The 27,617-nt window shown below is 40.9% G+C and overlaps 2 protein-coding genes across 2 annotated transcripts in view; one reads left to right on the top strand and one right to left on the bottom strand.

Annotated features, from left to right (window-relative positions):
• The window catches only part of ryr3 (ryanodine receptor 3), a gene marked incomplete at its 5' end in the record, with an annotated part of 107,068 nt that extends 105,815 nt beyond the window's left edge, over nt 1-1,253 (top strand). Inside the window, 1 exon segment of the mRNA XM_079215247.1 lies at nt 175-1,253. Coding sequence (XP_079071373.1) covers nt 175-270 — 96 coding nt within the window. The 3' untranslated portion in view covers nt 271-1,253.
• aven (apoptosis, caspase activation inhibitor) lies at nt 1,002-27,458 on the bottom strand (the record flags this gene model as incomplete). The annotated part of the gene is given in 7 exon segments (XM_079215246.1): nt 1,002-1,582; nt 2,349-2,664; nt 2,787-2,882; nt 3,584-3,654; nt 25,337-25,508; nt 27,233-27,437; nt 27,439-27,458. Coding segments are annotated over 7 exon segments (1,032 nt in total). The 3' UTR covers nt 1,002-1,430.
• Between the last annotated feature and the right edge of the window lie 159 nt (nt 27,459-27,617).

The raw sequence follows: 27,617 nt of genomic DNA, 5'->3' as shown, positions 1-27,617 counted from the left end.
TGACCATTAATTAAATACTATACGGACTACTTTTAATATTTTTTTAAGAGCCTAATATACTATGGCCAGTCATAGTGGTGCTCACCATATCTAGTAACCTCAGCCTAATATGTTAAGTTGATGGCACCACTGTAACTATACATATTCAGATGAATGTGTTTCTTCCCCCTGCAGGAGTCGTATGTGTGGAAGTTGTACCAGGAGAGATGCTGGGACTTCTTCCCCACCGGAGACTGTTTCCGTAAGCAATACGAGGACCAGTTGGGTTAGAGAGGGCCGTGCTTGTGCTGTGCCTCAAACACGCCTCTCTGCTTACCTTCCATCTGAAAGAGACAGTGAACTTGACCACTCTCTGGACTTTGTCTGCTGCCATGGTGATACACACACACAAAAAAAAAAGTCAGACTGATGATTGGACATTTTGGATTTGTGCATCCAAGTCCTCTTCCTCGTTACCGAAAACAAGTCCCTTGCCACGACGCCTCTTATATGCAAAGTCTTCTTTTGGTTCTGATTCACATTGCCTTTTCACTCGCTTGACCCCAACCTGTTGCACAATTTGTTGTGTGTGGACGTTTGATACACGAGATGGGTGACAGCATGACAACTGAATGTCTGAATACGCACAATTTCTAGGTTAACGCCGGGATGTTAGTGTCACGTTTTAACAAACCCACCGAATGGATGTGTGCTTTGAGTAGGATCAGTATTGATCCAGTAAACATTATACGACATGAGTGAAACCTAAATCTGCCTTTTGAAATCCGTCAGATGAAATGAGGCGTTACAGAAAACGGTTCTTCCAGGACCAGCGACGACTCGCTTTAGGTGTTATCAAGTGCCGGCGTGCCTTATGAGAAACTATGCAAAGAATTTATCATTTTTGTCCCTCCTGACACAAGCAGTGCTCCTGCTCTGGATTAGTCACAAGCAGATTTAGCTCAAGATTTTGCGGCTTTTAAATGATAAAAAGAGAAAACATTTCTTGTATAAAATCTAGATACTTGTGTACATGTAGCTTAGTTTGGTTATTTCTAAGCTGCGTCTGTGGTAATCTGCTCTTCTGTCCACAGTAGAAAAAAAAAAACAGGGAAATGCACATAGTTCAAAGATTTATTGACGATAAAAAGGTTCACTGCTATTGTATGGCTATTTGTATGTATGTAGTAGCTTTGTGGTAATCTGCATTTCTTTTGATGAGGGGGAGGAAATGAATAAAAGCAATTGACGCAATAAAGCAACATTTCACTTTCTCTCCGTCCCTTTTTGAAACAGATTCCTCAAACTGTGAGAATATGTGTAACTTTCACAAGTAACAAATAATCCTAAAAAAAAAAAATGAAGGGCAACAGGAACGTTTCCACACACATCACATGTCTCCTTATATACATCTTGTTTCTTTAATCAAGTCCTCTCCTTGGTGGCTGCTGTCAGGAGATCATGCTGTCGAGCCAGTCCTCCAGGTCTTCCTCGGTCATTTCCTGCCTGACAGAAGCAGATTTGGGTGGTGTCTGGACAGCTTTGTCTTTCACTTCATCCATTTTCTCCTCCGTCGGCTCCATCTCCGTCACTTGCTCACACGCTGCATAATAAAAAAAACACGGTGGAAAATAAATGTGACTTACCAAATTATTCGTTTTGAACATAGAATATTTGGTGGTTCAGCACCCTTCAAGGCTGAAAATTAATATCTGAAGATAGATATTGCATTAGTGAGATTCTCCAAAATGAAAATGTCATACAAAAAAGGTATGCTAAACATTTTTTTAAATGAATGTAGTATTTTTACAAAAAGTCAGGGAGGTATGTTGAATCGGTCATAAAAAAGTCAGTGTAGTATGTAAACATTTTTTTTTATAAAAAGGCAGAGTATAGTACGCCTTAAACATTTAATAAACTTTCATAGTATAATATGTCATTAAAAAAAAAACTCAGTCATAATACAGTCATAATATATATGTCATTTATAGTGTGTCAAAACGTCATAGTAAAATGTCATTAAAAAAGTTATAGTATGGCAAAATATAATTTAAAAAAGGAAAAGTATAGTATGTCACAGTAAGTCATAAAAATGACAAATTCATGGTATAGAATATAGTAACAGCACCTTGAAATTGGCCAATTAACATGTTATATCTTCTGTCACCATTTGACAGATCCAGACTCGCTGTTCCCATTGTGTTCAGTCTTTATGCTAAGCTAAATTTAGCGGTTGTTAGCTGTAGCTTCATACTTACTGAACAGACATGAGTGGTTTCATTCCTCTCGTCTAACTCTCCACATATAAATGTTAAATAAAAATACCGTAGAACATTTTAAATAAAACAAACTTAATAAAATATACTCACTTTCCTTTGGAAGCTCGCTCTCCTCATCTGCGACACTGATGGATTGGCTTCCTGAAACATCCCAGACTGGTTTCTGTAAACTGAGCAGCTGGTCCAGCTCTTCCTCACCATCATCATCATCATCATCCTCCACCGGAGGCTGTGCAGCACTGGAGGAAACCGGTGAGTCTGAGCTTGACGCTGGGTTTGCAGCCACGGGAACCTTCTGGTCGGTGATGACGTTTTTTAAAGCCGCAGACGGCGTGAAGGAGTCCGCTTTGGGCATTGCCTGTTTCAGTGTGAGGGTCAGAGTGGGCAGTTCTACTGGTGCCGAGATCTGAAACAGGAGAAGCGTAAAGATCATGCAACAGGGAATGCAATGCGAGCAGAAATAGTAAACCTGCATGTCCAACATTGCATTTCTTTTTCCAGAGCAGGATATTCAGCCAGACCGCCTACCTGGAGCAGCTCAGCCTCAAGGTTGAGTCTCTGATGGAGAGGCACTTGTTGAAGAATCTGGGCGAGCGCTGGGAGGTCCACAAACACTGCAGACATCTGGAGAGGGAACAGGAAAACTAACTGTCAAATCAGCCACAATCCAGCAGCTATTTCATGTAATGAGTCTCAAACTGATCATTTAAAATACTACATTTACAGCCACAGCCCACTGGATCTTCAGCAGGATTCAGAATCAAAAGACTGGCATGAAGTAAAACTATAATTAAAGTATTGGGAGGTTTGTGCCCTGGGATGTGAAAATGTCAATGTAATATGTCATATTGTAATTATATTACAAGTGCAGGTCAGTACTCCTTTGTACAAAGCATTGGAGCTCTGATAAGAATAAGCTGGTTTGAAGCTGGTAGTCAGGGTCAATGATGATTCAAAGGCTAACATTGAAGATTACAGAGAAATTTGTGTTGAAATAGGCGATCGCAGCCTATTTGCATTTGTACTTTTAAACATTCAAGTAATATTAGCAAAAGCAACGCTACGTCTTTCGCGGTCAAATCCAAAAATCTACGCTGTCTAATTGTTATCGCTTGAGCTTTTCAGCAAACTCTATAATAGCAAGACACTGTAGCGCATGAGGAGGAATCAGACTTGAGACTTCTTTAGGAGTGAAAGAATATGTGCAACTGGAAGTCCAGATAAACTAGCAGGTCATTATAATTAAGACGTTTCACTCAAACCCACGAAGAAGAACAGTGGGTTGAATCCATGAAAGACAAAGAAGATGTGGGACATAGATTTACCTGACTGGCTGAAGACGAGTGCATCTCCCAGTCCTTCTCTTCTGAAAATCGGAATTGAGTGAAGGAATCCCCTGAGAAAGAAACAGACCAGAGTTTGACATGGAAGTGCTGCAGTCAACGTCCATCAGGACGGCCTTCTGCTGCAGTTCAATAAAAACAGCACTTATCTTCTTCGGTTTATTCATTTCTCTATAATACAAGGACAGCTCCAGGCTCATGTAAGCCGGGGGAGTGGCCTTCACACATAGAGAATGTCTGAAATGCAACTGCAGTCCTTCTCTGGAAAAGTTAATAGCTTTGTGTAAAGTGTTGATCAGCATGAGAGTTAAAGCAGGCGAGCGAGCATGTGACGCCACTCTGCTTCCAAAACACCGACTGGCTGAGGGCTCTCGTAACTACAAAAGGCGCCGGGGGGTTGTATTATTAATAATCACAAACGGCAGCAGCGAGTAGACAATTTTCAGAGGTGTTGAGTTTTTCAAAAATCAAGAAAATCAGACGCGGGCGAACAAACGGGAAAACTGTCCAGATGAAAGCTGCGTTGCTACGGAGAGAAGCGGCTCAGTCAAAACACGACACATCACACACAAACTGCTTAACAAGGGAGCACCGTGTCACATGTGAAGCACCGCTATTACAAAAAAATAACTCCTCGTGTTGTGGATGTGGCGTTCACCACAAACCAGAACACTGAATACGTTTAGATGAAGTAGAGAAAAGTCATCTCTGTTTAGACATAGAAGGAAGAAGTACTTGAATACTTGAGTGGGAGGCTGCTCTATTCAGAGTGAACAAATCTATCGCTGTTTGAGGCCCTTTAAATAAAGTCTGTATCCATTTTTGCATGTACAGTATAAAGTAGTCTACCGTCTCCTGCAGGATTCTTGCTAGTGCATTGGTTTTCAGTCAGAAAACAAAAGACTTAAAGTCAGAAGCCTCACTACCCGGGATGAGGATGTGCAACGCCCGCTTGCGTCAATCAAAGGATGCTGAAGCTGAACCGCGTGCAGGTGAAGCCGCTCCGTCACAGCAGACTCCGCTCAGGCTGCCACACGCAGATGGAGCGGCAGTGGGAGACCTGACGGAGGCAGCCTCTTGTTTTGTTACACCAAAGACGCTCCGCACCATCTGCGGCTGTCCTTGATTGCTCGGCTGCACGGGGGAGTGGAAGGGGTCAAGTAGGAGAGGCTGCGGGACGGCCGGGGCGCCGCTGCCAGAGCGTGATTTATGAATCGAAGCATTATCAAGGTCACAATGGCTGCGAGGCGCACGGATAAGGGAAGGCAGTGGGAATGTCAGCTTTATGTGACGGCTGACGGGGTTGGGTGCCTTTATGTCGGGCCTCGCGATCGACTGATGTTCACCCTGGAGGAGATAAAGCCGGGCATATTAACCTGAGTATGGTGGACGGAAAATCGAAAAACCTAATCTTGAGAAGATTGTTTGGAAACAATATTTTGAGCGCCTCGCTTTTAAAAAAAGAAACCAGGGAGCCATTGACTCCGGGACAAAGTCAAGAAAGAGTTTATAAGGTCGACACGATGAAGCCCGCTGAAGAAATGTGACAGGAAAAATATTTACAATAATCACAATCACCCATCAAACCCTTAGCACATACCTACGGAAACTATGAAAGCATTAAAGAGCTGATATATCTATATTTTAATATACTATTGTTCACATTCATGTTGGAAACGCTGATATATCTATATTTTAATCTATCCTTTTTGGGGTTTATGAGCAATGTAATAAAGAGCAGCACAATAGCCAAGAAGTTCCTCTGTCAGAGCGTCTTGTTTGAGGTAAAACGATCAAATAAAACGTCAATAAGCAATAACCATTTGTAAATGTGTGTCCACTGTTGTTACCCCTGAAGATCATTTTTGCACAAAATCTAAAAAGGAAGAAATGCCAGAACAGAAATGTCAAACATTTTGTTAAAAAAACATCCCAATCCCATATTTTCTAAAATATATCAATCCAAGAATGCAAACTAGGACCTGATCAACATGTATAACAATATATCATGTTGGGTGATATTATTGGCATATCACAAAAAAATATTCGTATCTGCAGATGAAAAGTGACGGCTGTATTTTATGAATATTTGACCTCAATTCTTATGAACTAATGACGTTTTGTTTTACTATTTATGCTACTTAAATTTTATCCGATTCCTCTTATTCTCATATATCAATGTCAGAGTAAATTACCCTAAAACAATTCCAGTTACTTTCATGGAAACACAGCATAGTGAATTAAAGAGTCACTATCATTTAGGCCGTAATTTGTGATTCATCATCATCAAGTGCAGGAAAAGCTGCATAATTATGTCTTTCAAATGTTAATATTTCCACTCCGGTGTCAATGCAACAGCTTCAGGATTCAGTGCGAGACTTCACCAGGATCCACTCTGGTTTTGTTGTTCCCAGATATAAACTGTTAAAAATGTTATCTGCATCGAGCAGAAATGACCCTTCAGCATGTGGCCTCTCACTCTTTGGTTTCCTCTTTTTTCAACTCCTGCTCTTCTCGGTTTAATATCTGTGGAGACCCTAATCCTCCTCCTCTTCCTCCTCCTCCTCTGTCTCCTCCAGTCTGTCTCCAACACACAGGACTGCTGACACCGGTGAGCTGCCTCCCTCCTACAGCCCACAGCCCAGTGTCATCCTGATCTGTGTCCATGGAAATACCATCCCAGGTAGTTCAGGGAGCGCTGACACAACCATGGCAACAGCTGCCGGTGAGGATGAGGAAAAGCTTCAGTCAAACCTCCAGAAGACAGAAAGAGAGGATTGGAGGAGGAGAGTGTGTGTGTGAAGAGGAAGATGAAGAAAGGAGCGAATGAAGAAAAATGAGAGAGAGCGAAGCCAACTCTTCCAAACAGATCTAAGCTGACAGAGTTGGAAGTGCATACTACACCTGTAGTCTCACATGTGTCTCTGAGCTCTGTGAACAACACAGAAAGCCCTCGTATCAAACCTGAAGATCATAGCGAACAAGAGCCACAACGACAAGCTGATCAATCGCATTTCTAACTTTCCTCGGTTTTGCATTCTTGTAAACTGAATATCTTCGGTTTTAGATTGTAGGTTGAATAAACCAAGACGCTGGAGGTTCTCACATCTGGCTTTTCTTATTTCAAACATTTCACAACGATTAATTGAGAAAATAACTGCCAGATGAATTGATACATCCGTGCCAACAATGTGGATTGCCATAAAAATCACGTTCAGACATTCATGGTCCCCGGAGGATGAACCCCCCATGACTTTGGTGATCTCCAGACTTTTCCCTGTAGCGCCACAGCTGGGTGTGTATGCTTTAAAAACATGATACCAGTACTCCTTAAGGTGGTACCGATACCAACAGAATACTTTGTTACTCTGCTCTTGTTAGTATTTAACTATAAGAGAACTTAAGACCACAAAACAGTTCCTCGACCTTAAGATGTCTTCATGTCAGCTAGAACTGCAATCTGTGTTATTATTGATAAATCTAAAAAGGAGGAGCACGTGACAAGAGCAAAATATAGACGTATGCAGGAACTATTATTAAAACACGAGTGTTCTTAAACATTGATTAATCTCACTGTTAAAACCTTAGCCTCAAAATAAGTGAATGTATGTCATGGAAATTAAGTTTTTATGAAGAAACTAGTACAGGCTGTGATAGAGTATGTGTTTAAGAGTCTACGAGTGTTTATCTAAATACACTCCGGAGTTAGTTTATTCATTTCATTCTACTTGACAAGTTGTTTTCCTCCGTGTGAATAATTCTGTTGTGTATTTAGTTGATGAAAGGAAAATAAGATAAATGAAATAACAATACAGTCGAGGTCTGATCAAAGGTCTCATTAGCCATGTTGTTGCCAGTGTTTCGCCAAGAAAGAAAAAGAAAAACCTTTAAAACTAATTTAATTGTTAAGAATTTAACTTCTACTCATATAAAACTGTCAGAACCAGAAAATATTAGGCATTTAGCATGGATAAATTACAGATTATTGAATACCAGAAATGTGAATTGTTTGTGTGTCAGATACACATTTTGACCGATGGATTTCCATGACTTTTCCATGATTTTTCCATGACTTTAAACCAAATTTCCATGACCAAACATTTTGTGAAATCATGGTGTAAACATGAAAAAGTGAGAACATGTAGTATTTAAACGAACAATGAGAATTCCAAAGCATACAGTAAACCTTAAATGACACAAATGAATGAGAGACAATAGTTTGATTAAAAGAATAAACATTTATAGATACAGAGCGTATGCCTGCTTATATTTTGAGCGTCTTTCTTTTAAAAGCATTAATTATTTCAAACTCGCCGTAAATGAACGTCATGAACACATGAATATAAATATTTCCATGACTTTTCCAAAACCTTTGGTAATGTATTTTTTTCAAGGACTTTTCCAGGCCTGGAAATAACCATTTTAAAATTCCATGACTTCTCCAGATTTTCCATGACCGTAAGAACCCCGAAACATGTAGTTATGCGTTTATTGCTTTTTCTGTCATTCCCACATTATTCAACTTCACCTGGAAACATTTAAATGACCTTTTTCCCCGTCCTGCGGAGGAATTTGGTTAAACATTACTGTGATAACCACAGCGCCAGTAAAGCTCCTGGCGTCGCACTACGCAAAGGATTAAAGATCAATTCACAACTCAAATGACTGTCTAAGTGCGTCAGTTGGGGCGGCGAGCCTCTGCGAGTTATTCCACAGTGAATAAACACTGCATTACTCATGCTTTGTTCTAAGTGGCTCGGCTGGCATTGTGTAACTCCTGTATGATGTGGTATCCTGTCTCTTGACATCTTGCTGGCTGAACCCCACATGAACAAATGTGGCTCTTTGCGTGCTACCCGGGCTTCTCTGAGCTATCTATGGCTCGTCCCGCTCTCATCTTTTATAGTCGGGATGTGTTGTGGCCTCGCTCCTACCTTTCTGTTCCGCTCTGCTCTTTTCCTGCTCCACTCAACTCCACTCTGCTCTCACCCTGCCGCTGTTCATCTTCACCCCTCATCCCCTCCTCCTCCTCCTCCTCTCGCCTTGTTCTGCTTTGTAAGACTGTCGAGCACTGGCACCGAGTCAGGGCGAAGATAAGACCAGCTGGACGTGCGTCGCTGTGCTGTGGACGGGGTGATGAACTGAGGAAATGCATATGAGATGTCGCGAGGAGATAACCATGTTGTTATTTGACTTTTCTCTCAACGGCAACGTGGAACTCACAAGAGCATGAATGCCACCAACATTTATACTGTGCAGTCTTCTTTTATCCTGTGTTTGAATCCTGTAGTTGAGCAGAAACCTTTAGCCAAACAGTTTGAGAATCAATTAATCATTTCCGTAATTTAACCACAAAAAAAAGTCAAAACATTTGCAAGTTAAAGCTTCCATAAAGTAAGAATTCCCTGCAATAGTCTGTTTTATATTGAATATCTCTGGAGCCTCAGTTAGAGAAGAAGTAATAAATCTGTAAGATGACTTGCATGTCGACCGTGACACTCAATACGGGGCAGCAACGCTATGTTGCAATGCTAAACAAAAAACTGGGTTTCATGGGCGTGTGCCTGTGTCCTGTTTGCCAGAGCATGCCGCTGTTGCCCGGTCGGTTGTGGTGCCGACAACCACACACCCACCAACACACACACACACACACGACACACATCCTTGTTGAGTGAGCCACACCTTTAGTATACAGCCCTGCACAGACTCTGTCCACTGCAGCCTGGCCGTCACCTTGATTCGCTTCCTTCTTCCCTCACTGACTGGTAGAGCAGCAGCAGGAGGGACATGCGAGCAGCAACGGCACCGCTGCTCAGTCTCCACTAACACCTGCAGTGAAATGTTGACATTTGACCCGACTGGAAGAGGAACACTCTCCTTCCCTGCTCCCGCTTTCCCTTTTCTTTGTGCAGCAGAGTAATGTGATCAGTGAAGGATTACTGCTCTTTTAAACCGGCTGCCGTGGCAGATCGTCACTTGATAAGAGAGGAGATGGAGCGAGAAAAACTGATGGAGTGATATTACTTCTGTGACAAATCCCGTCTGATAGGTGTTTGGTAGCACTAAGGGGAGGAAACTGTGAGAGAAAGATGAAGGAAAAGATAAGGGTTAACAGATTGAGGGAAGATGGAAGAGAATAAAGAAAGAGAAATACAGACCGGAGAAAGCATGAAGACCGTTCAGAGGAACTTGTTGCGATCTATGGAGCCGATCCTGCATCCGAGAGCCACAGTACCCTGTCACGCCTTTTTAACCAAACCAATTAGCCTAACACGGCACAGCGCTGAAACCCACTATGCATCGATAAATCACTGTCTGCCTTAATTGCAATTAAAATCCTGAGCAAACCAGGCGAGACAATAAAGAGGGCTGAAGCTATTTACTCTTAACTTTTAATGGTGATTGCGGGAGGCTGTGTTTGTGACAAAGTCGTATCAGAAGAGCTCCGCTCAACTCGAGGCCTCGCTCTCATTAGACGGGTCGGCTTGTTTAGAGCCAAGATGCCGGGATCAAATCAATCATAATCAAACAGGTGATACGGACATCTTAAATTGCTTTGCTGGATATTATTAGGCTACAATCCCTGTTGCTTTTCATGTTTCATATTAATTTGGGACGGCTGAGATCAATAGTGTCGACAGGAAATATGTGGAAACAGTGCCGTATACACAGTGCTTTGATCAATGCCAATGGGATAGCCACTTCAATACCTTCATGTTTCCGTGTGATATAATAACAGCAGAAACATTCAAAGAATAATCTAAAAGGCAATGTAAGCCTGAATATAAAGTAATATTGACAAAAAGAAAATGCAAACTGATAAAATATTAAAAAAAATGTTGGACACGTAATGCACACAGAGATTCCCACAAAAATGCATTCATAATCTTTTTTTCTTCTTCTGTTTTTCAGTCAACCAACATTACCACAGTTACATTCTTAAAACAACTTAAAAAAACAACTGACTTAAAACAAGACCTCAGTGGCGCATTAAACTAAATACTAACATTAGCAGGGTAACAATGGAGTAAGTACTCCGGTTGTATCAGCATCACTTGTGTAATGTATCGGGATTTTTAAGCAACCCAGCCCTAACTGTGGTGGTAAAGGGAAAAGGTCAGGGGACATTGGGGTTCATCCTCTGGGAACCATGAATGTCTGACCATCATTTTATGGCAATGCAGATATTTCAGTCTGGAGCCACATTGTTGGCACGGTTGAAAATACTAAATATATTGTGATTAGAAACAAACTTTAACTTCCCCAACTGTGCATCATAACTAATGACAAAACACTTTTACTCTCAAATGATTTAGGCTGCTGTTGGAAATAAAACAAAGCTGACATGACTGCAACAGTGACACATAAATTAAATGAGAATGAGACACAAACTGACCCGTGTGACACATGTCATAATAAACAGGACTCCTGTGTGTAACAGTGCAACACAGCTAATCTTCAGCTACAACACAAACGGCCATTGCAGCACGAGGTGGCCCATTATCACTCGCTTATAGGAAACACGTTGCTTTGAAGCCGCTCTCTTCGTGCCATCGGACGACATCGAGCTCCAGACTTATGAGACGCTACGCAGGAGGCAAACCAGCTAAGACCGAGTGTGTGATTTAGGCTGACATGTGGCCTCCCGGCGCTGGTCCCGATGGCGGAGCATCGGCCGAGTGCCAGGATATCTGGGTCCCTCATTATGAAGATGCAAGGAGCCTCAGCTATTAGGTTAGATGAATCAATGAGAAAACAGCTAATACTGATCAATACCGTCACTCAAAATGGATCAATAGCGTGAAACTAGCAGGCAACACTGAACTGTCTGAAGATAAACCCGAGAGGAGTTTGAGTTATTTAGCTGCGTTAGCTAATTGTCATCATTCACCTTACAGGATGAAAGCTGAGAAAAGGCTTCCTACACACACCTGGTGCATTATATTTGTGAAATTGATTGGAAAACTGGGTTTTTGTTTTCACAGGCGAAGCCTACAAAAAAGGCCTCAAAGGCCACATGAAGATAGGAACAACGCACCCACAGGCAGCTAAATAAAGACCCGAAGATCGCCTTAAATACTGTAAGCTCCAAACTGCCAGAAAGCGTGATTGTTTCAACCCTTTGAAGACTTGAGCGGATGAAATGTGACAGACATCGCAGTGCTAAAATCCAAACAAGACTTCCTGAGCAGCCACCCCAGTTTGATTTATTCACTCCAGAAATCCAGAGTTCCTGCGTTTTTGTAGTAAATTCATCAGGAGACACTCATAACTGTCTGAGTCTGAGTGAGTCATGATGCTGCGGTCTCAAAGACACTAAACACACACACACACACACACCCTGCACTCTGCTCAGACTTACAAGACTAATAGAAGTTGTAGGAACGGTGTGCTCGTGGCGACACAAAGATAACGTGGAAGAGTTCTTTTCACCAGATTCTTTGAATCTTATGAAAACCAAACTTAGGTCAACAGTAAACTGTATACATATACTTCCAGCTTTTTATTCTGAATACAAAATTGCCATTACTTTACTAATACCGGCACTATATATATTTAACAAACTGTATACATCTTAGCATATTCGTATTTACGGCTTATCCTAGATTCTGTATTTATTCTTGATATTACTGTTGATTCTGGATCCTACTGGGTACATTACTTTGCACTTCTGCTGCTAACTGCCGTTTGAAGATAACAAGAAGGCATCAAATGATTGTTTAAAATCTATTCAACACTGATGTGAGAAACATTTAGTTTGCATTCATTGGAGCATTAGATGTATCAGTGCATCCGCGGACTATTGACACGTTTACATATATAAATGTAAACGTAATTAATATATATATATATATATATATATATATATATATATATATATATATATATATATATATATATATATATATATATATATATATATATATATATATATATATAATATATATATATATATATATATAAATAAGATTCGATTCTAACCACATTCCACTCTGTCCAGAGCCGCCTTCTCAGCGTCTAGAGAGATTCGGGGTCCTCTGAGTTCGAGGGCTTGTACACAATATTAAATAAGCTATTGTTAATAAAAGCCTGTCTGGGAAGGGGAAATTAAAGATGGCAGGACTGTTTCCAAACGCACAGCCAGTAGCTTAGCTAATATTTCATAGTCGATAAGTAATAAAATTGGGCGGTAGGAGCCGCAGGTCTTTATTCTTTTAGTATTAATGGAAGCTTTCTGTGACGCTTGGAGGGGAGAAGTGGGGCCCAAGGTAAAAGTGAGGGAGCTGATCAGGAGAGGGCATTCTTAAGCATTAAACTTCTGTAAAAATCGACAGGAAACCCATCTTGTTGCCAAGGATACTTGAAACATTGCACCTTGTGAAATCTCCTCAACCGTGAGGGGCACTTCCAATGGGAGATTGGCATCTGTAACAACAGTTAGAGTGATATATATATCCATCATTTATATATATATATATCAATAATTGAATATTGGACATCAGGGGTCGGTGGCGTGATCTCGCTCCACTAGTGTGTCCGCTGACATTTAATGCAACGTATTTTATAGTCTGCCTCGATGCTGTGAGGCACGAATGCCCCGGAGTGAACTCCGCTTGTGTTTTTGTTTAATGACTCTCGTTCATCTTGGTTCCCCGCCGACTGCAGCCTGAGATCACATTCATACTCAGAAGGCTCTGAGGAACAAGACAAGCTCTCGAACATGACTAGTGGGGCCCGCTCAAGATGGCACCACTGCAGAAGCCAATCGTGCTATCGATCCCTCATTATCTACACAGGGGGGAATATAACTTCAGTGAACTAAAGTAGTTGAAACTCATTCAAATGCTACTCGAAGCGAGGGTCATCTTGGTTTGCTGGTGACACCAACGCCTGTTGACAGAATCAGGCGCACACTGTTTAGTGTGTGTTCCAATAACAGCCTTTTGACTGATGACAAATGCTACGTTTGGTTGGTCACAGCTAATGAACAGCCCGAGTTGACAATAAATGCAAAAACGCTCAGACAGGACGAGGAGGTGGAAAGCTTTATGTGCCATTATTATCAGCTCCCTCCATTGTTATTTACCACAAGACAAGCAGCACAGTGTGGGAGGTGGGAAGCACACAAAGCAATTATCTTTAATTGAGGCACAGAAACACGCCATTAAATTACTAATTTTTTTTCTTTTCTTTTTAAACCGCAGACTTTAAATAATTGGCTCAGCTTTTGGGAATTAATGGTTATTTGAGACTGCAGCTCTGACACAATCACATATCCAAACTCACAGTTAGGTGGAAGCCACAAACCACATTGCTCTCGCTCCATCTGAGGTTCAACAACCGGTTGATGCCTTCTTTCCAGCGCCGTAGCACAAGCTTTCCTTGGGAGGCTGAGCAGCGTGATACCCGAGAACTTGAGCACGGCCTTTTGGTCCAACTTTTAAATAATGGGAACCACCACTGTTGTCCGTCTCGAGCCGACACATTTCTTTGCTTCTCAGATATCAAATAGATGTCAACGAGACGGGCTTAAAATATATTCAAAACCTTCAGCATAATCTGTGGTCAAGTCGAATCTTGGCAAGGCGTGACTTATTTCTTTCTTTTTTTGCCTTCCTTTCTGCCTTAAAAAAACAGGCAAAACTAAGACAACTCATAAAATGTCCTTACAAAACAAATCCAACATCTTGAATATTTGCTTTTTGTGCTACCTGAATAAATACAGCTCGTAATTGAAGACGTAAGTAAATTACTTATGATAACCTCTATTCTCATTAAATATTGGTGGTTAACAGCAGCGGGACACGGTGCTGATGTCACACTACAGAAATCAAGCAATCCCCGTATATCCGTGTGCCTCACATCCTTTGTATTGCATACTCCTGGTAATCAATAGCTACACAGGAACATACATAATAAATTAACATGAAAGCAAAACGGTTTCAAAGAAATGCACTGCACCCGGTCTATTCAACCCCTCCAATCCCGCAGAGTGAGGATGAAAAGATGTGGTCCTTTCAGGACAAGATGTGATTTCTGAAGGAGCCAGAAAAATGGTGGCTCTTCAGTGCAGGCTAGAATGGGCGGGAAGATGACGAGCAGTGGTCATCAAACCCGCCATTATAATAATTGCATAATGGAGCGACAATTTTCAAAGCCAATACCTTTGTTGTAGTGAAAAGACCGATTTTATGCATGCATGACGTTTCACAATGCACACAATTTTATTATTTAGAGAGTAAAGGGAGCTCCATTTCTACCCCAGGTTTCCAACGAGGAGCAATGTCAATATCTGTTTCATTCATTTAAAAATATATATGTATATATCAAGAGTGTGGTCTAATTAGTATCATTAAGACAGTTAACGCTATGAAGTGGAACAAACACAAACCAGATCATTTGCTTTGGTTGGGACAACCCCATCCAGGTAAACAATGCCCATGAAGTCTGTCGCACTCTCAACTTCCCACGACAACGTCAAGAGAATTTTAGGACTTAGATGGACCGGAAAATGTTGAGAAACCCGTTCTCAATATGACTGTGTGCACAACTTGTGGAAAGGTAGATAAATAACTTTACAGAAGCATAGAAAGTCCTCCAATAACGCCGACTTCACTGCTGCTCACCTGCGTGAGGCCTCATGCCAGTGGGCCGTTGGGTGCTGATTGAATGCTGCGCGACACGTCTCACTGCGTCAGCAACATCAAAAACAGCAAATAGCCCAAAGTATTGCTTCAGAGCAAGTTAATAATTAGCTTGGGACGCTAACAAGCTAATATGCTCGACTAGCCTCTTGCAATTAGAAGATATATTTTGTATTATTTAACTTTTCTCCTCATCCATCATACAATGATACTAACTCATTACATTTTCCACATGGCTCTGAAGAGGCTGAAGTCAAAGATTCTTCCTCTCAAAAAGATGGATAGTATGGCTGCTGTGGTGGAAATACAGCCGAACAGCATATTAGCATAGTATTAACTACCAATTATATTAAATATTACTCATCCATTATCATTTACTTATTGTTCAGTGAAAATAATGTATAAGAGCTCAGCTGTGGGGACAGACCATATTGTGCACAGGTGTATAACAAAAGATGTCATTAATTCATCTTTACCAAGATTAATTGTGGTACTAAGAGCTAATAAAAAGGTAGACCGATAAACAGCTGCGTTGATATATCGGCTGATATAAGCGTATTATAGATATAGTGGTATTAGTGTTTATATGGGCTGGTGAGTAACAACAAACTGAAAGTACATGCCAAACTAGATTTGTGGTATTTTAGAAACAATTATTCTAATTCCATTTGGCCACTAGAGAGCGCTGACAAGTGCAATTGTAAAATGTCCTGCTCAGCATGTATCTCAGTCACAATAAAACATCGAAGGGATCCATATAAAGATTGTTTGTTTATGGGTTTATGTTTCCCTAGAGCACTATCGATCGATATCTTCTGAAATAGGATATTTTAAACTCTCAAAGATCAATATCAGAATAAGCCCCAGACATCTTGTATATTCTGGCCTATACAACATATATGACCTCTTCCGCTCTGCTTTTAACAAAATGTCCATTTTCAGCCACTGAGAAAATGCATTTCTTACTTCAGTGCAGCTGCGTATGAAGAGGAAAAAAAATAAAACTAATTTAGTTTGCTCCCGCTATTGCTGCGTCTACAGCCATAAGCGTATGTGAACAGCGAAGGTCATTATCAACAGAAACAGAAAGCACACACAGAAAAGCACTCACTACGAGGCCAATGGAGGCACTTGAGATTACCTGGCACAATGAAGTCACCAATGGCTGCTTCCAGTCACTCGCGCTACTTTTTAAAGAGGGGATCAACACATTGGGGATTAACGAATTCACCATGAAGTGTGACGTCGACAGCCGTTGTGTGAATGCATTTTCTCTCTGATGAGGACAAACAGCTGTAAGCAAAAAGCACACGGCGGCCCTGTCTGACATCCACATGGACTCCTCCTCTGGCTCCACCTCTCCTCCGCTCTGCTTCATCCTACTCCTCTACCTCCACAGCTCTTCTTCCCTTCTCTTACATGTTTGCCCAGTGCTCGTATACAGCATGAGGCTTCCGGCCATGTGGGAATTTCTCCTAATAGTGGCTCGAGGTTAAATTTGCATGTTGGTACGGTCGTGAGAGCAGCGAGGAGCAGCCTTATCAGACGCGGCGAGCAGAAGGCTGCCTGGTAGGAGGGGAAACAAAGTCATTCAATCTGTGCAGCCTTGATGTTCGAGGACGCTCAACTCCACTCTCCCTGCCAGCGGAGCTGCTAAAATTTTGCAGAAAGAGTGAGAAACTGTGACTTTTGCTGCTTTCGTCAGTTTCCCAGAAGACGATGAGTTTATCTTCGGTGAAAGAGAAAAGGCTTCGATGAGATCTTCACTTGGTTACTGCTGAGGACCAGGAGTTCTAGTAATTCACCCTTCCGTGAAAAAGGTCTGTACAGCACCAGCGAGGCACCGAAGCTGCCCTGTCACATGGACACTGACACTGAACAGCTGTTGCATTTACCATCTTTTCTCAGAGACAAACCAGACGGCTCAGGAGCGATACAGCTACGATACGACGATGCAGAACAACTTGTTTGCAGCAAAGCGCCTCGTACTTAGCAACTGATGAGGATGAGAGACCGTGTGATGACCTACCTGTATTTGACAAGTGTGTTTTTCACCTCGTTGGAGAACGGAGCACAGAGGGGAAAAAGTCAGCGAGGGGGAACAGGGGAGGGGAAGAGCAAGCCAGTGAGGGAAGGTGTGAAGCCGACGCTGTGAACGACAGAACTAGAAAAGCTGGGAAAGAGAGAGAGAGAGAGAGAGAGAGAGAGAGAGCGGAAAAAAAACTCTGCCAGACTGAGGGAGTACAAGGAGAACCAGCGTATCAAAGAACTGGCCAAACGCCCATTTAACGCTGCAGGATTGTGTTTTGTCAGAGCCATACAGGGTGAGTATATATTCCGTTTGATGTGGCTATTATGACAGGAAATTAAACAGCGCACAGGAGCAGCTGTCAACTTACTGTTCAGTAGAATCCTATTAAAAATTCTAGAGTTGTTACATTTTTTATTACCCAATTGTAAATATGACCCGAGTTACTATATTAATGAATAATGGAAGAAGTGCTGGGGTTGTCACTGGTGCGTTTAGAATACGGAGCTCTACGGTACATTTTATTCAATGTGAATTTAAAACTTTGACACCCACAAAAGGTAATTAAATTGATCCGGATTTTACGTATACTTTGAAAGTCTGGGTATGACCATGTAGAGGTGCTCTGTGTTTTTCTCTTTAACTCAGGAGAAAGTGGGAGGTACAAGGAGTAAGATGATTTGATTTAAGGGATCATTAAAAACCCCGGTGATGAAAAGTCACATGACCGGCATCCAAACACTTGGACAACTGCATCCATGGGAGGTGTAAACAGTGTTATGTTTATCCAAATTAGTTTTAAAACTGAAACAACAAGAGATTAGTTGATCACCTAAAAATGCAGAGGCAGCTATTTCAGTCATTTATTAGACTATTTCACAAAAATACACTTGTTTGTTGAGTTTATGAAATGTTAAGATTTTCTGCAGTTGATGATAGCCATTTTAAATTATTAATTAATTTGCGGATAATTTTCGCAATTAATCGATTGGTCAATAGAACGTCAGAAAACACTTAAAATGTCCATGACCATCCTCGATTGTGGCGACGTCAGTCCGACAACTGTCAAAGACCACTAAATATATATAGATATAATTAAAAAAATACAAAGATACAGCAATAATTGTATATGTAAATTATTCTGGGATTATAATTTTTTTATATGTATTGACTATGAGACAATTGAATTAATTAAGATTTGTTCATCTGGTGGTTATCGTAAAAAATAAAATGACTTTCTCATTTGTTAAAGTACTGACTGAAGTACTAAAGTAGTGTTGACTCAAACAACAGAGCCGGTGTTTAAGGGTGAAAGTGGGGAGACCGGTTAGTGGGAGGATCTCAGTGAAAGTGTCGATGATCCACCTGCTGCTTTACTTGATCTCACACCATCCTCCGCTGGCTTCATCATTATCTGCAATCTGCAGGGGAATGAACCACCAGTGATGCTTTGTTTCCTGTTTTGGCCGAGCGGCCGGTACATGAACAGCCTCATTCCTCTGCTTTGACGCCGGTCTCCTCCGGTCTCCTCCGGTCTCCTCCGGTCTCCTCCGGTCTCCTTGGCTAATCAAGTATCCATAACAACGCCGGAACATATAAATTAACGGCATGATTGGGACTATTCATCTCAGTTAGGAAAATGTCCTTGTGTTTGTCAATCTGGTTAGCTGAACCACTGAAGCTCTGATGCGATTTCCTTTTGTCTCATCATGATTGAGCCTTGATAGGTGCCCATTAGCAGCCTCGCTAAACTACGGCTGCGGGGGAGGAGGATTGATCCTTGTGTTAATGTGTACAGATAGATGACCGTGTTAGGATGTAAATAACTGCCCGGCAAGTCACTCACACTCACACACACACACACACACACACACACACACACCATGTGTGATCATTACCCCTGGCAACAGCACAATCAACCCCAAACAATGCGAGGACTGAGACGAGACAAGATAAAAATCACAAATCCGTCGACAGCGATTCACTCCGAAAGGCTTAAGTGCAACTTGGTGCGTTTTAATTCATTCAATACAACCACCTTTCGTCAAAATTCCTCTCGGATAAAAAGCTTTCTGCACAAAAGCAGCTTGTAAAAAGCACCGATCCGGAAATATTTTGAGAATCAAAAAGCGCCAAGGTTTCATCCTTGAAAAACTAATCATCGGATTCAATCAAAGCACATGAATGGTAAAAGCACTTGGGATGTTTGGACAAACGGTGGGGCCACATAATCGCCATCTACGAGATCACGAGACAACGGAAATCAACATGACCTTCAATTCAAATCAAACACACTGTTTACATTATTTCCCTGTCGGGCTCCATTTGTCCTAATCACACTGAGTACAGTACAGCCTTTAATACAGCTTTTGCAAATAGAAAGACAGCCACTGACTGTTCTGATGACTTCATTATACATTTCAAATAGATCGTCGAGGTAAAATTCAATGGAACGATAGACGTCTTTATAGACCTTGAGCTTATGTTTTCCCTTTTTGTGCTTTCATTTGCATTGTGTGAAATAATTAAAACATGAAGAGATAAGATTTCCATTGCTCTTTGGGGGATTCACTGCAGCAGTGAATGCATTTGGATACAGTGAAATTGAAATTGAAATATAAGTCAACTGAGGTTATATAAATGGAGCAAACAGCAGCAAATAAACAGCAGTGACAGAATCTGCACTGGACCATCTTAGGTAGAATGTAATAATGAAAGTAGTGGGATGCATGGACTGCATTGTTATTATTATAGTGATGGAAGATGTACTCTTGTGTTTTACTGAAACAAAACTAGCAAAAACTAATTTGTTTTAATTAGTATGGAAATACTCTCCAACATTTGCATTCAAAATATTAACATATATATTATTTATACTTTAAGTACCAAAAGTATAAATACCCATTATGCTGAATGTCTTACTCGGTACCATTTTTATATCTTCAATTATGATTATTTATGCATTAATGTGTTTACTTTAATGCTGCAGCTGGTAAAGGTGGAGCTTATTTTAATGACTTTATATATTGCTTGCTAGCTTGTGACTTTTTCCTCTGTGGATCTCTTATCTTTTTTTTTACCTGCAATAATACATCACAATCGATTTGTTGATTATATTTTGAATATATGTTATCATTACAGCAACAGAATGTAAAAAGGAAATGTTATCATGTGAACAATACACCAAAAATGCAACTTCGCTTAAAACTTTAATTAAACCCACCTTGGATTAAGTTGATCAAAGGATTTCCACTGTTTAAATCTTTAACACGTCCCATTTATCACAATTTAGTATTATGATCGTTTAAAATGTTGAAAAATCAATCTCACATCAACTTCCATTTAGTAGGCGTTCTGTTGTCTTTCAATCATATCACACGATCTTCATTAGCAGATGGTGCATGTCCAAATATCTACTTCATCTGAGCACCTAGATGTAGTGTTTAGACTGTACAATAATGGCACATCTATTATTAATATTTCTAACTATAATAGTCACATATTTGTATTTAATAATTTAAGTAAAAGTGGTGAAGATAGAATCAGGATTTTAGCATCTAGAGGCTCAGTAAGCATTTCATTAAGACGTCACTCCATCTGTTCAACGTGGCACTGGAGTTGTGAAGCAACAGCAGCTCCTCCCAGTCAAAATGAAACTTTAACTTTCAGCATTTCTCTGTAATCAGATGAAATTGTCATTTTGACGTTCCACTTTGTTTTCACATCTTAATAAGATCCCAGGGGTGGGAAGAAAAGTAGAGGTCTTGAACCCAGCAGGTGTTTACTGGTGTTGACAGGTGTATTTCCCCTTTACTGTGCAGGAAAGGGAGCTAATGATCGCGATTTGTTTAATTATCTATTCAGCCTTACTTCCACTCAGCCAGAACCTCTGAACGTTTCAGATCCTTTGTAACTTTTGCTAAACAGCAGCCACAATGACAATATGATCATGTGAGATGCATATTTATAGCATAACGAGAGTACTGAAGAGTCATAGTCTGCAATGTCAAAGTACATTCAATTAAGCAAAGATGTGTTGTATTGATTATTAATTTAACTTTTAATTTGAAACAGGAAATGGCGGATTTGTCTTTACGATCGAAACTACAAATTATTTTATTGATCAATTAACCTGCCAATTTTCTCAATGAATTGCTAATTGATTAAAACATCAGAAAATAATGTCAAAATGCGTCAACTTGTTATATTTTGATTTCCTTGTCATATCTCAATAACAAAGATATTCAGTATTTACACACACTTATTTATTTTAAATAGTAAAAAGATTTTAAAAATTGTTTCAGATCAATTTTCTGTCAATCAACTAATCAACCGATTGTTTCAGCTTTGAAAATCCTCTTTAAAAAGTTGCATGGTCTCACTTTGACAAAACTTCAATGCTTCCTGCCCTTTAATGTCAGGTAGAACAAAACAATCCCCGCCCACACAGATGTATATTTATAGAGTTTTGTTTTAGGTTGTTCATGTGTGCTCAGCTTTCACAACAGCAGACGACACCATATCAGATAACGTCTCTTCTCTGGCAGCGTCCTTATGACATGCTGCTTTGTGGCATGGAAAAACCTATTTATTTGATTAAAATCTTGAAAAGTCAGCCCATAATCTCACTCATATCTAAACCTGCTCTGCTCTGGGATGCTGAATCCTGTGAGAACTTCACAATGCATTACAGAGATTGAAAAGCACTGCTCTAAATCATTTCCATTCTAAAATACAGAACATCTGCACAGACTTCTGACCTGTACATCCTGCACAGACTTCTGACCTGCACATCCTGCACAGTCTTGCCAAAACAACAACAACCAGAATACTTCCAACACGTTGGATACAAAAAAAGAGACAGATAAATAAGCCCCCACACTAAGAAGTATTCTATAATAACTTAAGCCAAGAGGAAAAGGGAGGTTTCTGTGGCAGATTCCTTATTAAACAGCAAGCTTAATTGGCCAGGAAAACGACTCTTGAAAGCATCGCCTCCCACATACAATTAAGTATCCTCTAGAGAGCGGCAGCCTCTTGCTGTACGGCATGACTAATCTGACAATGTGGGCAAAACACAGAGACGGGCGACACGAGTCAAACAACTCACTGGAGAACCTTTGGCATTTACGCTACAAAAGAAGAGGGGAACGCTCTCCAACTCTCTAATGGCGTGAGAAAAAAAACACATTAAAAAAAACAACAACAACCCTGTGAAAACCTTTAGCTGCTAAAACACTCATTCTGAGTTAGAATTGGCCTGAATAGTCATGCAAAAAACATAAGCAAGTCTGGCACAGATCAAAGAAATCTGATCAAGGAGCCAGATGCTGAATAATACACAGTATTTTGCTCAGCGAGTATTCGTAGCATGTTGCATTCAATAAATTAGAGCTTTGGTCAAAATATGGCCCATTTAACCTTTCACATCCATCAGCAATGATTAACTCACTAATATTCAAAGTTTTATAGTTTTTTTTTATATTCAAAGTTGATAATAAAACCAATATTTTAAGATACATCTTGTGCATTTATTCATTCACCACTAAAGAACTGCATAATAGATCATAAAAGGACAACATCACTTAAAAGCAATTCTATAAAAATGGGTTTTAAGAAGTGATTTAATTAAACAATAAGGTACGAGAGGCAGTACTGTATCGTCAATAATGTACAGTTCAAGGGTGTTGTTAGGCCCGACGCGTAGCGGTAATACGGTTACCTGCGACATTATAAATAGTAAGTAAATAGTAAGCTCCCTTTCAGCACAAAATAGTTGTAGCCACCAAACGTTGTGTATCGCATTTCAGCGATAGAGAAAATAGTCCCCGTATGTGTGGCTGTTGCTATGCAACATACAATCAGCATCGGGAACATCACGTGTGTTAGCCTAGCACCCTAGCTAGATCTTGCACCATCTCATTCATTCACATTGCTGTGGGATGAATGGCTGAGTGGCTTTCATTGCTTGCCCACTCAGCCACCGATGTAAAGAAGTGCTCTCGCTGCTTCTCTGTCCGTCTTTTCTCCCTCACTTTATTCCCCTCCATGAGGTTTAGAGAACTTGCCTCGCGTCGGAAATTACCGACGGTAATTATCTCTCACTGGAAATCATCACGAATTTGTGATCAAACCCTTTTCATTCCTCATCTTAGTGTCCGGTTTTACGCACTCGCTCCCCGCTAATGAGTCTGCTCTCCTCTCTCCCATTATTTACCCCTGCCATTCTCATCAAAAGTCATTCCCCCCCAAAATATCAAAGTTTACACGAAACGTGTTTGTATGAAATGACAACTAACGGTCGCCCAAAATCTACCTGTTATTTTGAGTGCGCACTGATATGGAGCGCTCTAGTAAATGTAAACAGGCGTACAGTACATTATGGCTCAATAAAGTACACCCCGTGACTTACTCTCAACCAATGCTTGATTTCATCTACCCGTATTATAAAAGGAGTTATTGATTCTGCAAGCCTTATCTCCTTCGGTAGGTCGTTCCAAAGTCGAGTGGCCTTGATGGCAAAAGCCCGGTCAACCTTTGATTTAAGCCTCAATTTCGGAACAGCCAGGAGGAATAATGTAGCTCGGGGCCAGACCCAGGCGGGCCTTTAAAGTGATCAACAAAATAAAAAAATCAATTCTAAAACCAACCGGGAGCCAGTGGAGAGAGGCCAGAACTGGAGTAATGTGATGTTGTCTAAAACCAGTAAGAAGCCAAACTGCTACATTTTGGACTAGTTGGAGGCGGGAGATAGATTTTTGGTTAATGCCTGAGAGGAGTGAGTTACAGTAATCTAGTCTAGAGAAAATGAGTGCATGGTTGATTTTTCCTGGTCAGAGTGTGACAGTGTGGGTTTGATTCTGGAGATGGTTCTTAATTGAAAGAAGCAGGACTGGACGTTTTTTTTTATCTGTGTTTCGAAGTTTAATTGAGTGTCGAACATTACTCCCAGGTTTCTTGCAACAGGTTTTATTTAGGCAGACAGGGGACCAAGTTCACTCTGAATGAGTCTAGTGTTATTGTTTGGGGGGGTTGAATAGTATGACTTCTGATTTTGAGTTATTGAGTTGTAAAAGGAGGGCAGTTTATGTGCTATGTAGTGTTCTAAAACCTGACTGAAATTTGTTGGAGCTTGTTGGAGCTTTTGCACGAAAAAAAGTTGCTGAAAATAATACCGAGATGTGAGACTGAACCAAAACAGAAAGCTGTGGGTCCTTAAACCAAAACAAAAAGCTGAAAAAACACTCAAATGCCCCATAAATCAGTCTGATAACTATCTGTGTGTTTGATTAGTACAGCTTCAAACCATTACGAAACCCACAGGCATTTGAAAACATACCCAAAACATAAATGCATAGTAAAAGAGAAAATAAAATATGCAAAGAAAGTAAAATCTAATTGTTATACTAAAAAGTTAATTTATACATCATGACTAAGCTTTCTACTTGTGCTCCTTTGGGGAAACAAATATCAACAAAACCGGGGATCAGAGACTGTTGAGAGCCCAGGGAGCTAAAACACGGAGCGCTGAGGCTGAAATTTGCAAACAAAGCCAAATGAGGATTTATGCAGCCGTTTGACAGCAATGTCCAACACAGACATTTTATTTGACCTAATTAGGATACAGAGACAACTTGAGAAAAGTACAATTAGACTCAGTGGAATATTTGACACTGTGTGAGTTTTACATGTCGTTATGTCAGAGAGGCTAATGCACAAACTAAAAGTCAACACGAAAACATGAATACCTTTGTACAGTTCCTTTAATTATTGGTAAAAAAAATATATAAAGCTGAGCCCACATTTATTTGTGCACACTGAAACAAAATTGTGTAACAGCAAATACATGTGTAACGGACAGAGAATTTGTCTTTGCTTTTCAGCTAATTGGATTTATTTTGTGATGCATACAAATATAAGCCTAAAAAAAAACTCTGAATTATAGGAATATTTCAAGTTTTTGGGAAACTCAGATGTCTGACTTGTCTCCCCCGTCATTGGCTGACTGAACACTCTGGGTGTGGTGGGGAAAACCAGCTTTATTTTGTAGTCAGATCTTACCTGCGGACTCCAGCAGGACGTGGTAGTCGGTTCCCCTCTGAGTGGGCGTGTCGTCCTCAGGCTCCTGCCTCTCTGAGGCCTCATAACGCTCATGGTTTGACCCCAGTTTCCTCCTGGAGAAAACCTCCATCCTGTCGCCTTCCTCCTGAAAGTTGTCCCCCTCATCTTGATCCTGAAAGAAGAGGAACATGGCAGGGTACACAGTGAGGAGTGTGTGATTTAGGCAACACATGGAATTTAATGATGCACCCTTTCCAACAGTCTCACCTAAAACTGAATACTTCCAGACGAGAACAAACTGAATCTTAAAAATGTCTTGCGCCATGATTTAATCATTTTTAATTGGAATCAATGATGGGACATAAAGGACAGAAAGTTCAAAAAAGCCTTTGCCCACAATTAGATTAAGAGATGAACGTTGTAGATTAGTTGTTCCATCTATAAACAGAAACTTAATTGGTGTACTGCTTTTCAAGTAATGCCTAAAATGAGCTGGTTCCAGCTCCTTAAAATGTGAAGAAAAAACTTATTTAACAAGAAGCTATCTTGTCCTGAAGAGTCAATGTGCAGGCCTGTAATGTATGTGCACCAACTGGCACACCAGCGCATCACCTCTGAAATATGCCATCTTCCCATAGACAAAAGGAACTGCATTTTGGTGTCGTTCAGACACGACTCCGCTGGAGTAGATCATACAGAACATACAGACATGACAGATGGTTTAAAGTTATTCAGGCGTGTTTGCTTCATTTTTACAAACTTGACAAAGAGTTTTCAAAGCTAGCTGGCCTTGGGTGCAGTGACTAAAGATGTACCCAATAACACATTCTCTGACAAAGCGCCACAAAGTAGAATTCAAAGAGCATTTTGGAAATTGGTCATTAACACATAGCTCTTATTCATGCTCGGTAGCTAAGCCTAACAAAACGGGTCAAGGTAAATGTCTCACTGGGAGACAAAGAATAGACGTAAAAAACTGAGCGGATTCAATTAGTCCGCGTCATAGATTTCTTGCCATTTTGTCACATGGCTGCACACACCTTTATGGAGGGTTGTCATGGAGATGTGCAGGTGTGTCAGGGGGGGCAAAGCATACTCAGGTGTTTTTCGTCGGTGCCCCGTCAGAAACACAATCACACACACAAAACAATCAACAATATCATCAAAGACCCCATGGTAGCTATGGAACCATTAATGGGGATTTTTTTTCTTTTTCCTTCTCATGATTGCAATCAAGGAGACCCTGTTTCAACGGAGATTTGTGTGATTGCAATCAAAGAGCCCCCATTGTTTCCCTTCTAGCTCTGTGGTTACCATAGCAGGCGCATCAGCTGACAGAGCATCCCAGCATCTCTCCAGTGTCTCATCCGAGGCCCCGGGATAATGTTGAAGTGTTGTGGAAGATCAGAACTCTACACATGCTGACAGGAACTCATGTGCATTGAGCATGGACAGTGGAAAGGTGTGCTGTAATCACGATGACGCAAACCCATTTCTGTAATGGAGAGCGATCAAACAATGTGTGTGCTGTGGCTATTTATATTGAGTATGTCGCACAGCTCTACATGAGCTCCGAGGCTGCGCAAACGCGATGACGTGATCACTTTGCCTCACTTCTTTTTATCCCCAAAAAACTCATAAAATGAGCGAACAATAGGCCGAGTTGAAGAGGAGTTCTTATTGAGTTTTACATCATCGTCCTAAAACAGTGTACGTTTTCTTGATGACGCAGCGCCAAAATTACAATTCTTTTCAATGCGGTTTTGTAACGCGGAGATAACGGGAGTAACGCGCGCTCTCTCTCTCTCTCTCTCTCTCTCTCTCTCTCTCTCTCTCTCTCTCTCTCTCTCTCTCTCTCTCTCTCTCTCTCTCTCTCTCACTTACTCACTCACTCACCCGGTGTTGGAACTCCGCTGAGTGGCCGCTTCCCCCGCGCCCACGGCCCCGGTAGTGGTCTCTCTTGCCGCGGCCGCGCTGGTGGCCTCCTCTCCCTCTGCCCCGGTGTTCGCCACCAACACTCTCGCCGTTGTTTCCACCTCGGCCGCTTCTTTTCCAACTGCCGCCTCTGACTACGCTCGGTCGAGCGTCCATTGCTGTCAAAGTTGTCCGGACAGTTTAACATGTGACACCCTTAAACTCGAAGGGGATATGTGTTACATTGAATGGTGTCCGACGAGAACACGGCGGTTGGTGGTTCCGCGTCAATTAGACAATAATCAATTTTACATTTCGGTTTTTTTTTTCGGTTTTTTTTTCAAGGTTTTATATTGGAAACCTGGAA

This window comes from Taurulus bubalis (genome assembly GCF_910589615.1).
Source record: "Taurulus bubalis genome assembly, chromosome: 3".
NCBI lineage: Eukaryota > Metazoa > Chordata > Actinopteri > Perciformes > Cottidae > Taurulus > Taurulus bubalis.
Note: the sequence above shows the minus strand (reverse complement) of the source record. Positions and strands in the feature narration are given on the sequence as shown.